Source organism: Cyprinus carpio, chromosome B19, assembly GCF_018340385.1.
Source record: "Cyprinus carpio isolate SPL01 chromosome B19, ASM1834038v1, whole genome shotgun sequence".
NCBI lineage: Eukaryota > Metazoa > Chordata > Actinopteri > Cypriniformes > Cyprinidae > Cyprinus > Cyprinus carpio.
In genome coordinates, this window is record NC_056615.1 from 25902193 (window position 1) to 25915033 (window position 12841).

Here is a 12841-nt window from a genome sequence, read left to right on the forward strand (position 1 = left end):
AGCTGAAGTTCCTCGTCCAGGGTGTATATTTTCTGTCCTGGACATCAAATGTTAAGCGAGAGTTTGGTTTCAGGGATGTAACCTTACGTTTATGAAAATACACTGGCCGTCTCGTAGATTACACATAACTAACACAGGGCTTGGGAGCCTCTTTTTACGCACGGTGAGTTACGACATCGACAAAGAGCCTCACAAGTAACGTTACTGACAAAAGACTCGGATGGAGGTATCGACTACGTTCCTCGACTACAGTTCCGATAATCACGTGACAAGCACCACACCAGCACTGTTGTGCTCTACGACTCAACGATTCACGATTTAATGTGCACGAGTTTTAACGCAAAAACAAACCAAAAAATGCACAGGATCACAATAATAGTTTCAGAGTGTTGGAAGAAATGTCCCATCGCTTCGCTAATAAAGGGTACGGCACGCCTTTTAAAGGTAGTAAAATGATTTGCCATTGTAGCTAATGTGCACATGCCTGGATTATCAAAACTTGGTAGCATCAAAACATTGTAGGGTTTTACAAATTATTGGAGTCTATCAACATTTGCACCTGAGATTTGAATTCTCAAAATACCTGTACTGGTCATTAGCGCCACTTTATGATTGACGATCTGTTCCGACTGACTAGTTAAAATAGAAAATTACTCGTGTCGATGTGCCTGAAGACAAGTTCTCGCTCTAAAGGTGGGATTGGACCACGTTTAAAGGACAACTTTGCGATTGTTTTAATGCCACCTGGACGTCGCGTTTAAAAGACTCTCTTGCTCTCTCGTAAGGACAAAGGGTTGGGAATGTATCACAAATTGTTCTAAATACATACTCAAAAACAGGAAAGCACATTGGAAAAAGAGAAGACAGGTGTAGTACGCTAGACGACATTTACGATTCGTGTCAGATTAATCAACATCCTGGTTTAAGGCCCGTCCCTTGAGGGATGTTTATTATTATGGCCATTTTATGATAAGAATCAACAGACAATGTTCTGATGATAACGCTGCCGTTTCATCATCTGCTGCTTTGAATACTCAAGCTCTTTAAAGTCAGATGGATTCTGATTTCCTGTAGATGTTTTTATCATTTACCACCTTGAAAACATTGCTCTAAAAGTAATTTCAATAGTGCTGTCAAACGATTAATCACTATTAATCGCATCCAAAATAAAAGTTTTTATTAACATAATGTGTACTGTGTATATTTATTATGTATATATGAATACACACACATACAGAACATATTTTGAAAATGTTTACATGTATGTACATGCATATATTTATGTAAATAAAAACTTTTATTTTAGATGCGATTAATTGCAATTAATCATTTGACAGCACTAGATTGCAACAATATACTGTTATCATTGTAGCTGTGGTGTGAACTTCCGCATTCTCTTATCGTTTTTGTTATAGTTATCATCCTTGGTGTGAATGGGCCTTTAGTCTCTAGGATCATGCGATCTTTGTAACATCACACGACCGTGCTGATGTCCTCTAGTTCGTCCGGTTTCTTGGGCTTGCTGGGAAGCGATTTCAGGTACTCAAGGTGTCGTCTTGCGTCTTCTTGGTTCTGCCGTACATAGTACACAACATAAGAGATAACCATTGCGAACCAGCCGAACATGGTCACCAACATGGCATAGTCGGTGGTCCGCTTGGCCAGGTTGCACAAGTCTGCATCCACGGCCAGGAACGGCTGGCCCTCTTGGTCCCTCAGCTCCGAACTACGGCACAGCACGCGCGTGGCGGCCTCATGGTTGTGCGCCATGCCACCCAGCGCCTGCTGCAGGGCGCAGTCGCAATGCCAAGGGTTGTTGTCTACCATCACACGTGCCTTCAGCCGTGCGAATGCGTCCTTGTGCACGCTAGTGATTCGGTTGTGGGAAAGGTCCAGTACTTCCAGAGAGCCCTCCAAACCGACGAATGCCCCCTCGCCGAGGGTTTCCACGGCATTATGGGAGAGATTGAGCCTCCGAAGCATCCTCAAGCCATGAAATATGCGATCGGGCACTAGAGATATGTGGTTTCGGTCCAGCTGCAGCAGCTGGGTGTCTGGGGGGACGTCAGGTGGGATCTCCTTCAAGCGTGACAGACTACAGGTGACGTTGAGGCCGTGCGGAGGGCTTTCGGAGCGCTGGCAGGTGCAACCCTTGGGACAGGTGCTGGCAGACGGAAAGCACAGGACCATGAGCACCAGGCTCTGCAGCAGCAGACACATGGGGATGGAGCGGGAAAGCCACAGGTCCAACGGCGTCATGCTGACAGGCAGTCAACATACTCGACGCCCAGGCCGTTCACGGGAGCCCCATAGCGGGACCGCGTCATCACCAATAGCTGTGGGTCTTGTCAAATATCATCGTCTGTTTGAGCCTGCGGAGGGAGAAGACACAGTGAACGCATATGCTAACAAGTCGACGAGTTAATTTATGGGTGGGAATGACACCTCTCCTCCATCACCTCTAGAAGAGAATGTGCCACTGAACACAGGGAACATACAGATCTCAGAGAGGCTTGTCAGAGAAACTGACATAAGTGTAACACTAAGCGCTATGTGGCTTTCTAAAGTCTAAGAAAAATCTACTGACAGCTTTGTCAGTGGATAATGTATGTACATTTCCCGTTTTTTTGTGTTTTAGTGAATTTTGAGTAAATGTAATAAAAATGACCATTTGCTTATATCAGCAGTATAATAGGTGCATCTGATCTGAGTTATTATTATAAAATTTTACATAGGCTGCATTTATTTGATCATGACAGTAATATTGTGAAATATTACTACAATTAAAAAGAATTGTGTTCTATTCAAATATTTTCAAATGTATATGTAAAATGTGCTGCTGAAGAATAATTTCTTAATATGAACAAAGCTGAAAACAGCTTCAACGTTTTTTTGGATTAATAAAAAATTAAGAACAGAATTTTTTGAAATAGAAATCTTTTGTAACATTACAAAGCATCTTTAGTGTCACTTTTGATCAATTTAATGTGTCTTTGCTGATAAATTCAGCATTTCAGCAAAATTCAGCAAATAATTTCTTTAAACACACACACACACACAGCCTATTATTATACTATAAATATTATATAAAATCAGCATTATTTTGGTCACCCTGTAAACATTGGGCATTGACAACCCATATTGTTCAATCACTAGTATTTAAAGTAATTAGAGCCTGAGCACCAATGGTGTGAGGACACTATTGGAATTGCTCCATTTCTTCTTCAAAGTGAATGGCAGTTTTGAGGGCTTAAACATACCCCAAAACTTTGTACATGCGTCAGAACTGGCGAAAATTTACATCTGATATGGGTTTCAGAAGAGGGTGTGGAAAAATAGCTCGATAGCGCCACCTGTACACATTCAACAGAGTGCGCGATGAGTTACGTTTTACATACATGTACAAAAATTAGTACACACATGTAACACACCATTACCTACAAAAATGTCTCTAGGTACAAAATCCAAAACCCAACAGGAAGTCGGTTATATTGAATTTCCTCTTCGAGATTGTGCAGTTTTTGCCATTTCCTAGCTTCATACTTAGACAAACTCCTCCTACAGTTTTAATTGGATGATCTTCAAATTTGGAGAGGGTTAATTGCTAAGATCTTGAGTTTTCTTCAAGGGGCGTGTCCCTGATGGCCTGACAAAGTTTGATGTTTTGCCATGAAACAGGAAGTTGCTGTAACTCAAACAAACAATGTCCGTTCTGCCCCAAACTTCACATGTTTGATAGTTGTTCTGTCCTCAACACATATCCATGCCCATATTCAGTTACGGTCTTAGCGCCACCTGCTGGCCACAGGAAGTTACATGTTAAACAATGTTATGGACTCGTAGGAACATATTAAAAAGTGCCAACAAGTGTTAAATACACTGGCAACATGCTAGAAACATACTAAAACATGCTAGCAACACTTACCTAAGTGCTAAAGCATGCTATTAATGCACTGAAACACGAAGTTGCTGTAACTCTGCCATGCAGTGTCCAATCTGCCCCAAACTTAACATGTTTGATGAGAGGCCTGGGCTGTGTTCAGCCCTGACAAAATGTTTTTTAAACGGAAACGGTGGTGCGTTGAACACCCTGTTCTAATGATGCAAGAGTTGCAACTATGGCAGCTGAGAAGGCCACTCTTTGTGTTTTTTTTTAAAGAATTTTCGGAGCCTGATGAAATCGGTATAAATACGTGTTTAATACTGCAAAATACACTCAATGTTACAGTCACTCCCCTTGCCATCCAGAATAAAAGAGAACATCCCAATCAAGTGAAGGGATTTGTGGTTTATTGTGATCCAACTTTTGCCTCGCATTTCAGAATGAAAAGACAAACATTTCAGGTGAAGGATAATCCACTTCATACCTCCGAGACTGTGTTATGTTCTGTGTGACCTTATTATTTTTATTGTGAGTATTAGGCTTATCATTATTGCTAATCACTGTTGTTGTGCTATAATATTGTAATATTTGCCATTATATAATCAGAGGAGTATAGAAAAGTTTATGAAGTGTCGCTCCACAATACAATAGCAAAATATATAAATATGTATAGTATTTTATGTTACATTATTCAGTGTATAGCACACCTTCCTAAGGAAAGGATATGGACCAGAAGACATTGCAATTACTAAATAATATTTAGACAGACTTAAAGAAGTTTACAGATCTATACTTGCGCTCTTATTATTTCAGTTATTTTGCACAAACAATATACTTGCTCTTGTGAATTTATTTTGATGTTAATTGCATTGTGAGCTGTCTCGGTTTATATACATGTTGCTGCTGATTGGGCTTACATTTTTGACACACCCACCAAACAGAAAACTTATCTCAAACCCCGTTGCACACCGTTTCCAGGAAACATGTCGTTCAACCCGGAAACCGTAGCAAAACGCTGCGCACCGGTTTGAGCTTGAACGTGCCCCTGGCCTGAACACATCTACATGCCAAGATTCAGTTTTAGTCATAACACCACCTGCTGGCAACAGGAAGTGACAGGTTTAACACTGTGATGCACTATTAGCAACACTGTAAAATATGCCATTCTGTGCTAAACATGTTAGAAACATGCTCAAACATACTAGCAACACTAAGTGCTAAAGCATGCTATTAACGCCATCAAACAGGATGTTGTTGTGACTCATGCATACTATGTCCAATCTGCCTCAAACTTCACATGTTTGATAAGAGTCCTGGCCTCAAGATAACTACATGCTCATATTTGGTTATATTTATAGCGTCACCTACTGGCAACAGGAAGTGACATGGTTAACACTGGGATGCACTATTAGCAATACAGTAAAATATGCCGTTGTGTGCTAAACATGCTAGAAATATGCTCAAACATGATAGCAACACTTACTAAGTGCTTAAGCATGCTATTAATGCCATGAAAAAGGAAGTTGTTGTAACTCATGCAAACAATGCCCAATCTGCCTCAAACTGCACATGTTTTAAAAGAGTCCTGGCCTGAACACACCTAAAGGCCAATATTCAGTTATAATCATACCACCACCTGCTGGCAACAGGAAATTATTTGTTTTACACTAACTTAAACATGCAATGTCCAATCTGCACCAAATTTCACAGATTTGATAAAAGTCCTGGTCTGAAGACATCTACATGTCAACATTCAGTTACAGTTATAGCGCCAACAGCTGGTAGTAGGAAGTTTGGCACATATAAATGACTGACATATTCCTCCTATATTTATCACTTTAAATGCATATTGCCCACCGTTAACTGTTTTCCTAAAGCCACCGGGTGGCGGTGAGCCTGGGTTTGAGGGCCCTTTCTTCACAGCTTGCAGCTTTAATAATTTTTTTTTTACATTAAAATCTATGTGATTTTATTTATGATTTGACAAACAGCACATAAATGCAGATAGAATGAATACAGTGGGCCTATACAGAACATACATAATTATTTGTGCATTCAGTAATCATCACTAAAACCTTACTTTTATGAAACTACATGCATGCTAAAATGACAAATTCACAGACTGTTTTTATATGCATTTAGTGTCAACTTCAACACCCTTGTTGTGTCTGATAGATTTTCCTCTGATTGTACAAATAAATTACATCACTGGATAGTTAGGCCTATATATATATATAATAAAACATTTCCCTCCTTAAATAGCTTGAGTGTAGTTATCTATAGAATAATTTACAGCCAATCAGGCATTATTGCAAAATAAACCCCCTCAGATTAACACAAGACCCACCACTGATCACCCCATCAGGGTTTATTTGTTAAACAAAAATATTTTACCACTCTATAGACCAATAAGCAAACAACTCCAATCCCAGACAGCTTGACTGCAGTTTAAGTACTTTAAGTTAAGCAGATAGTTTGGCAAACTAAGCAGCGTCATGAAGGCACTCATTGAGACATTATAGAAAGGTCATCTAACATAAACTGGTTTTATTTCTGGCGGGGAGGGAGAGCTATAATTAACACACAGTAACACGGAGAACATGCTACTCACGTACATACAGTACATGACACCAATCACGGATTGATGTTAACGACTGAAAGGTGAGAGATAAAAGCAGCTGGAAGTCGGTGTCACCTGCACATTTCTGAGCGTGCTGCATTTAGTGCACGGAAATATCAGCGGACTGATTAAGCTTAGGGAATGATTTATGTTTTAAAGAGTTTTCGTTTATGGAGGTTTTGTTTTCTTGATGTTTTTGTTTGGGTTTTGTATTTTTAGGGATTTTATAATTTTTGAGGTTAAATCAATAGTGAGCTAAAAATAAGTATCCCAGGAGTCCTGACATGATGTGCTCAGTGATTGTTCACTAGAGCTGAGTCGAGTGTCTGTGTGTGTGTGTGTGTTGCCTGAGGCTCTTGAGGGCCAGTGTGGACTGACTGAATGACTCTCAGGCTCCTGTCCAGCTGATGTAATGCATGGATATGCCACATGGGTTATATGATGGCAGATCTCATGTGTTTTGGTGCAAACTATTTGCAACTGACAGGCCTTCACAGAAAATGAGAAAATGATCAATCATAAACTGTCAACAACAAAATACTCTGAATTGAGATGAATTCTAGATTAATCCCAAATGCAATTAATTCCAGGAGGCAAATACCAATAGATTATATTATGACATGACTCTCTGGAATGATTCTGATCGGTCAATCATGGCTTTTAGTGGTCAAATCAAATGCATTAGTGCCTGCCCACTTTTTCAGTTCTGGAAGTTTTTTTTTTTTTTTTTCACAAATTTTCTCTTTAAGGATTAAAAAAAGTCTTGATTGAAGTGTTATGAGCCTTTAACAATCCAACCAGCTCATATGTGATTCACAACCTTACAAACTTTCATTTGAAGCAAAAAGTGTCTGAAAATCAGACAAAAAGACAAGACTGTGTACTTAACGGCTTCAATGAGGAAAAGAACTATAATTCCACGAACCCTAAGAAAATTAACCATGGATTTAATACAAAACAAAAAAGCATGGTTATTAGTTAAACTATGGTAACCCCAAATTAATCATGGTTTTGCTAAACGAACTATAGTTTAACCACGGTATTAGTAGTAAAACTGTAGTTACACAAATGATAATCAATCGCCAAAAAAACAATGGTTACTACACTTTCACTATAATGAAACCATGATTAATTATTGTAAGGGAAGCATTGCAAATTATGTAATCGGATTAAAAACAATGGTGAAATATAAAGCTATTCCTTTAAAGATTTATTTCATTTACATTTATTGCAAAATATTCATATGTATATAAATATTTGAGTATTTTGAAAGCATAGCCAGACCAATCAGATCACATCAATCTCGTTCCCTGCTAGCTTTTTGGCACGATTTGCACACCGCAACGGTCTGATTGGTGGAATTTTCTCTACAGCATCGTGGGTAATGTAGTTTTTCACCACAAATTCAGCTGTTAAACAATTATTTAAAAAATAAGTTGCTATAATGTGAACAGACGGTTTCAACAAAAGCACATACCATCAATTAACAACCTCTGAGCTCAGTACATCTGTCTTTACAGGTTTATGAGTTACTGTTAAAAAAAATCAACTGCTCTATGGAGAAAATTCATGGAATTTTTGCTTCCAGAACCTGACTATCACACTATATTCCTGATTGATGACTGTTGCTCATGGCAACAAAGCATAAAAGACCACTCATCCAGGAAACTGATGCTTCCAGTAAAGCTGTGCTCGTATTTCCTCTCAAATCAATAATCCATGTCTATTTTTTATATGTTTACCCGCCTCACGTCAGGGTCCTGATCACACTGTCTGGGTTTATTCTGCCATTATGATGTGCTGATTGTATATTATCCCTCTTACTTATGAGCCATATGGGCTCTCTATCACCATTTGTTGTTTAAACACAAAACTGCAGTTTCTTATGGAGAAACATTTTTAGTTTGACATGGTTCCTTTGCAGGGATGAATCTGATAGTTTGAGGTTTATGGCCTGTGATCACCTTATAAGAAAGCTGTACAAGACCTTAAACCAAGCAGACATTATTTTCTGTTTATTACAAACAAGCAAGATTTCTGGCTCTCACAGACCTGTAACAACTTCTTTAAGAGGCTCCTCTGTCCTCTACTTGTTACCTGTATTAATGGCATCTGTTTGAACTTGTTATCAGTATAAAAGTCACCTGTCCACAACCTCAAACAGTCACACTCCAAACTCCACTATGGCCAAGACCAAAGAGCTGTCAAAGGATACCAGAAACAAAATTGTAGACCTGCACCAGGCTGGGAAGACTGAATCTGCAATAGGTAAGCAGCTTGGTGTGAAGAAATCAACTGTAGGAGCAATTATTAGGAAATGGAAGACATACACGACCACTGATAATCTCCCTCGATCTGGGGCTCCAGGCAAGATCTCACCCTGTGGGGTCAAAATGATCACAAGAACGGTGAGCAAAAATCCCAGAACCACACGGGGGGACCTAGTGAATGACCTGCAAAAGCTGGGCCCAAAGTAACAAAGGCTACCATCAGTAACATACTACGCCGCCAGGGACTCAAATCCTGCAGTGCCAGACGTGTCCCCCTGCTTAAGCCAGTACATGTCCAGGCCCGTCTGAAGTTTGCTAGAGAGCATTTGGATGATCCAGAAGAGGATTGGGAGAATGTCATATGGTCAGATGAAACCAAGATGGAACTTTTTGGTAAAAACTCAACTTGTCGTGTTTGGAGGAGAAAGAATGCTGAGTTGCATCCAAAGAACACCATACCTACTGTGAAGCATGGGGGTGGAAACATCATGCTTTGGGGCTGTTTTTCTGCAAAGGGACCAGGACGACTGATCCGTGTAAAGGAAAGAATGAATGGTGCCATGTATAGTGAGATTTTGAGTGGATACCTCCTTCCATCAGCAAGGGCATTGAAGATGAAATGTGGCTGGGTCTTTCAGAATGACAATGATCCCAAACACACCACCCAGGCAACGAAGGAGTGGCTTCGTAAGAAGCATTTCAAGGTCCTGGAGTGGCCTAGCCAGTCTCCAGATCTCAACCCCATAGAAAATCTTTGGAGGGAGTTGAAAGACTGTGTTGCCCAGTGACAGCCCAAAAAACATCACTGCTCTAGAGGAGATCTGCATGGAGGAATGGGCCAAAATACCAGCAACAGTGAGTGAAAACCTTGTGAAGACTTACAGAAAATGTTTGACCTCTGTCATTGCCAACAAAGGGTATATAACAAAGTATTGAGAAACTTTTGTTATTGACTAAATACTTATTTTCCACCATAATTTGCAAATAAATTCATTTAAAATCCTACAATGTGATTTTCTGGTTTTTCTTTTATCATTTTGTCTCTCATAGTTGAAGTGTACCTATGATGAAAATTACAGGCCTCTCTCATCTTTTTAAGTGGGAGAACTTGCACATTCGGTGGCTGACTAAATACTTCTTTGCCCCACTGTAAATAAAAAAAAACTAGCAGCTATCAAATCACGCAGGTGACATTATATGTTAAAACCATGTTAAAGGGAATTCATAATGTGATTCAGACTTTTTACTACTGATATATGATTATATTAAAACATAAATAAATTTAATTTTAATCTATTTGTATTTTAATATAATCATATTTTACATTAAAAATACATTTACTGGCAAATTACCCAAAAAAATGCAACTTAATACAAATTAAAAGTTACAGTAAAGGTGACTCACATTTTACTACTAAAATAAGTACACAATTTATTATAAATATACAGTTATAGTAAAGGAAATCCATGTGGTGATTCAAATATTTTATTATTAAAACAAATTCAATTAAAATAACAAATATATGAAAATATAATTAGATTAAACACTTTACATGATTTAATTTAATATAAATAAGGAAAATAATGTGGTGGTTCATGCTTTTAAAATATGATTATATTACTAAAATATGATTATATTAAAATTAAAATGCATTAAATATGATATTAAATTAAATATATTGTTAAACTACAAAAATTTATATTATTTTGTGATGTATTATATACACAACAACACAAATGCACTGAAAAATCATTCACCACAAGATCAATAACATGCATTTAGAAAATTAGGATGACTTTTGAGTCCATGCCGACTTTAAACATTTAAAACATCTATGCAAGATGCACTCTCAAGTATTAATATTGCATGTAATTTGCTTCCGGGGAGCATCTTATTTTCTTCTAAGGATGTGTAGATATTTATTAGATACTATAAGAATTACATAAATTACAGATGCTGTCGGCAGTACAAGAATGAGTGCATACATACTTATCATGAATGGAAGAGTCATAATGAGACTGACATCAGGTTTTAACATTAAAACACATTGATCCAGATTAACAGGAAGAGCTTGGATCTAGGTCACAGCTCTAAGAAAGCCAAATAGATTGTAAAGCTTTTACCATCATTACCATCATCATAACACATTAAAGTTCATAATGTGAAGATCATGGAGCCGGGGAAAGAAAACATAATGGCTTTCTTGTCCTCGCAATGATTCATTCATTCAATACAGCTTTGAATCAGCACGAAAATTATGTTTGGCTGATATTTTATTCGACTTTCACATAAACAAGCAACGTCTGGTGGCAAAAGTGTACAGATATTTCTTTTGATCCATTTCTAACACGTGCATTATACTTCTCATTGGATTTGAGAGAAGTATTAAAACAGGGAGATCTTGCAGCACACAAAGAATCAAATATAGTGTTTAGACACTATTGCTCAGTGCAAACAGCAGATCTGAATCTGACTTTGAAGGCGTCTGGTGTCAAATATAATAACAATCCAATCACACAGAAGCAGCATCTGAGCTTTGATCCAATGCATTATCCCTGATTTATTCCTAGTGGCTCTGGCATGAAATCTGACCCTTCCGGTGTGATCAAAGGGAACATCACCTTCTTCCAGCAATTTCACAAGCAGACAGCATCTCAAAGGCAGGTAGAAATCAAACAGCTAAGTGCTGAAAATAACTTTTCTCGACTTGTAAAGCAGAGAAGAGCGATGCTGGTAGTAATTTTTCTGTTGTTTTGTAGAAAAGAGTTTTCTTGTGTTTTATAGCAGAGGATGTTCTCAACATCCTAGTGAACGTGAAGCATGAAAGTTGCTCATGCATGGCTGGTTTAGATAAATCAGACATGCCAGCTGCACTGCAAATCCAAACGGCACGATAAAAGCCATCAATGACCTGCCAATTGCTATTCAAAAGGTGCACATCATGTGAAACGGACGGTGCAATAGTTCATTCACTCTCATACTAATATCATCTGACGCACGTAGCCTATAATCCGCTCATTTCACACCATGTTCAGCATGTAGTTCCCAGCATGCAAAATGCATATGTGACACAGACGAATGCATGCCAGTCTCTAATATGTGTGTTTATTTGTGGCTGAGCAACAGGCGACATGCGTTCGTCTCTTACCTGCGACAGAAACACTCATCGATCGCCGCATCCGTGACTCTCACATCCTCGGTGAATCATTTAAACATATGATGTGACGCTCTCTCTCGTTATTTCATGTGAGCGCTAACATATTTGGAGATTGTTGCCTGATGTTCGTGGCAAAAGCCACGGGAGTAACTGGGAGGGGTTCGATCGCGCTGTGGTAGTGGCGTCTGAATCGCGAGCGAATGGTTCTTTTGAACCGATTCATTGTAGTGATTCAGCCGAGCCGATTCGCAGCGTTTATACCATCACAGTCTTTGGGAGAAACTGTGGCGGAAATAAAAATGTTTACAATATTAAGAATAATACATGTTTTGGATCATGGTGGCTAATGAAACACCCGTTAGCACAAGTTCAAAATGGATTTTCCAAGAGGGACATTATTGTTTTTTAGACACTAAAATTATCATAATAATTTTTTTTTTATTGTTATTTTTTTTTATTGTTATAACAAAACGGCATCTGACAAAATCTATGTATTGATTACAACAATAATAATAAAAAATAAAAAAACATAACATGGACTACTAGGAACACTTTTGGTGATCAAAACAATTTGAGAATGGCGGCTCACTGAAACGAGTCATCTAAACGAACCGATTCGTTAAAATGAATCATCCTTCCCAAGATAGCGGATTCTCTCGGTAACGCGCGCGCGGTGTGTGTGTTGTGTGTTTGTTGGTTGTTTTTTTTGCAGTCTTTTTTTTGTTTTTTTCTTGTTGAAGTAGTAATTATTATTTTTTATGGATGATCCCACGTCAATATGAGACAGAAAATCCGCCTGAACCACGTTCTGAGACGCGTTTATGTGCTCAGGTACTCTGACGACTCTTATAAAAAGTAGTCTACTGTCGTGGTACCGTGGTAAAATTATATAATGTTAGAGCTTTGAATGT

The 12841-nt window shown here is 38.5% G+C and overlaps 1 protein-coding gene across 1 annotated transcript; it reads right to left on the bottom strand.

Annotated features, from left to right (window-relative positions):
* Positions 1-981: 981 nt before the first annotated feature.
* lrrc3b (leucine rich repeat containing 3B) lies at positions 982-12134 on the bottom strand. Its single transcript, XM_042745556.1, has 2 exons — positions 11922-12134; positions 982-2372 (listed from the first exon to the last, which is right to left on the bottom strand). Exon 2 carries the CDS (start codon positions 2257-2259, stop codon positions 1474-1476), a length of 786 nt encoding a protein of 261 aa, XP_042601490.1. The 5' UTR covers positions 2260-2372; positions 11922-12134; the 3' UTR covers positions 982-1473.
* Between the last annotated feature and the right edge of the window lie 707 nt (positions 12135-12841).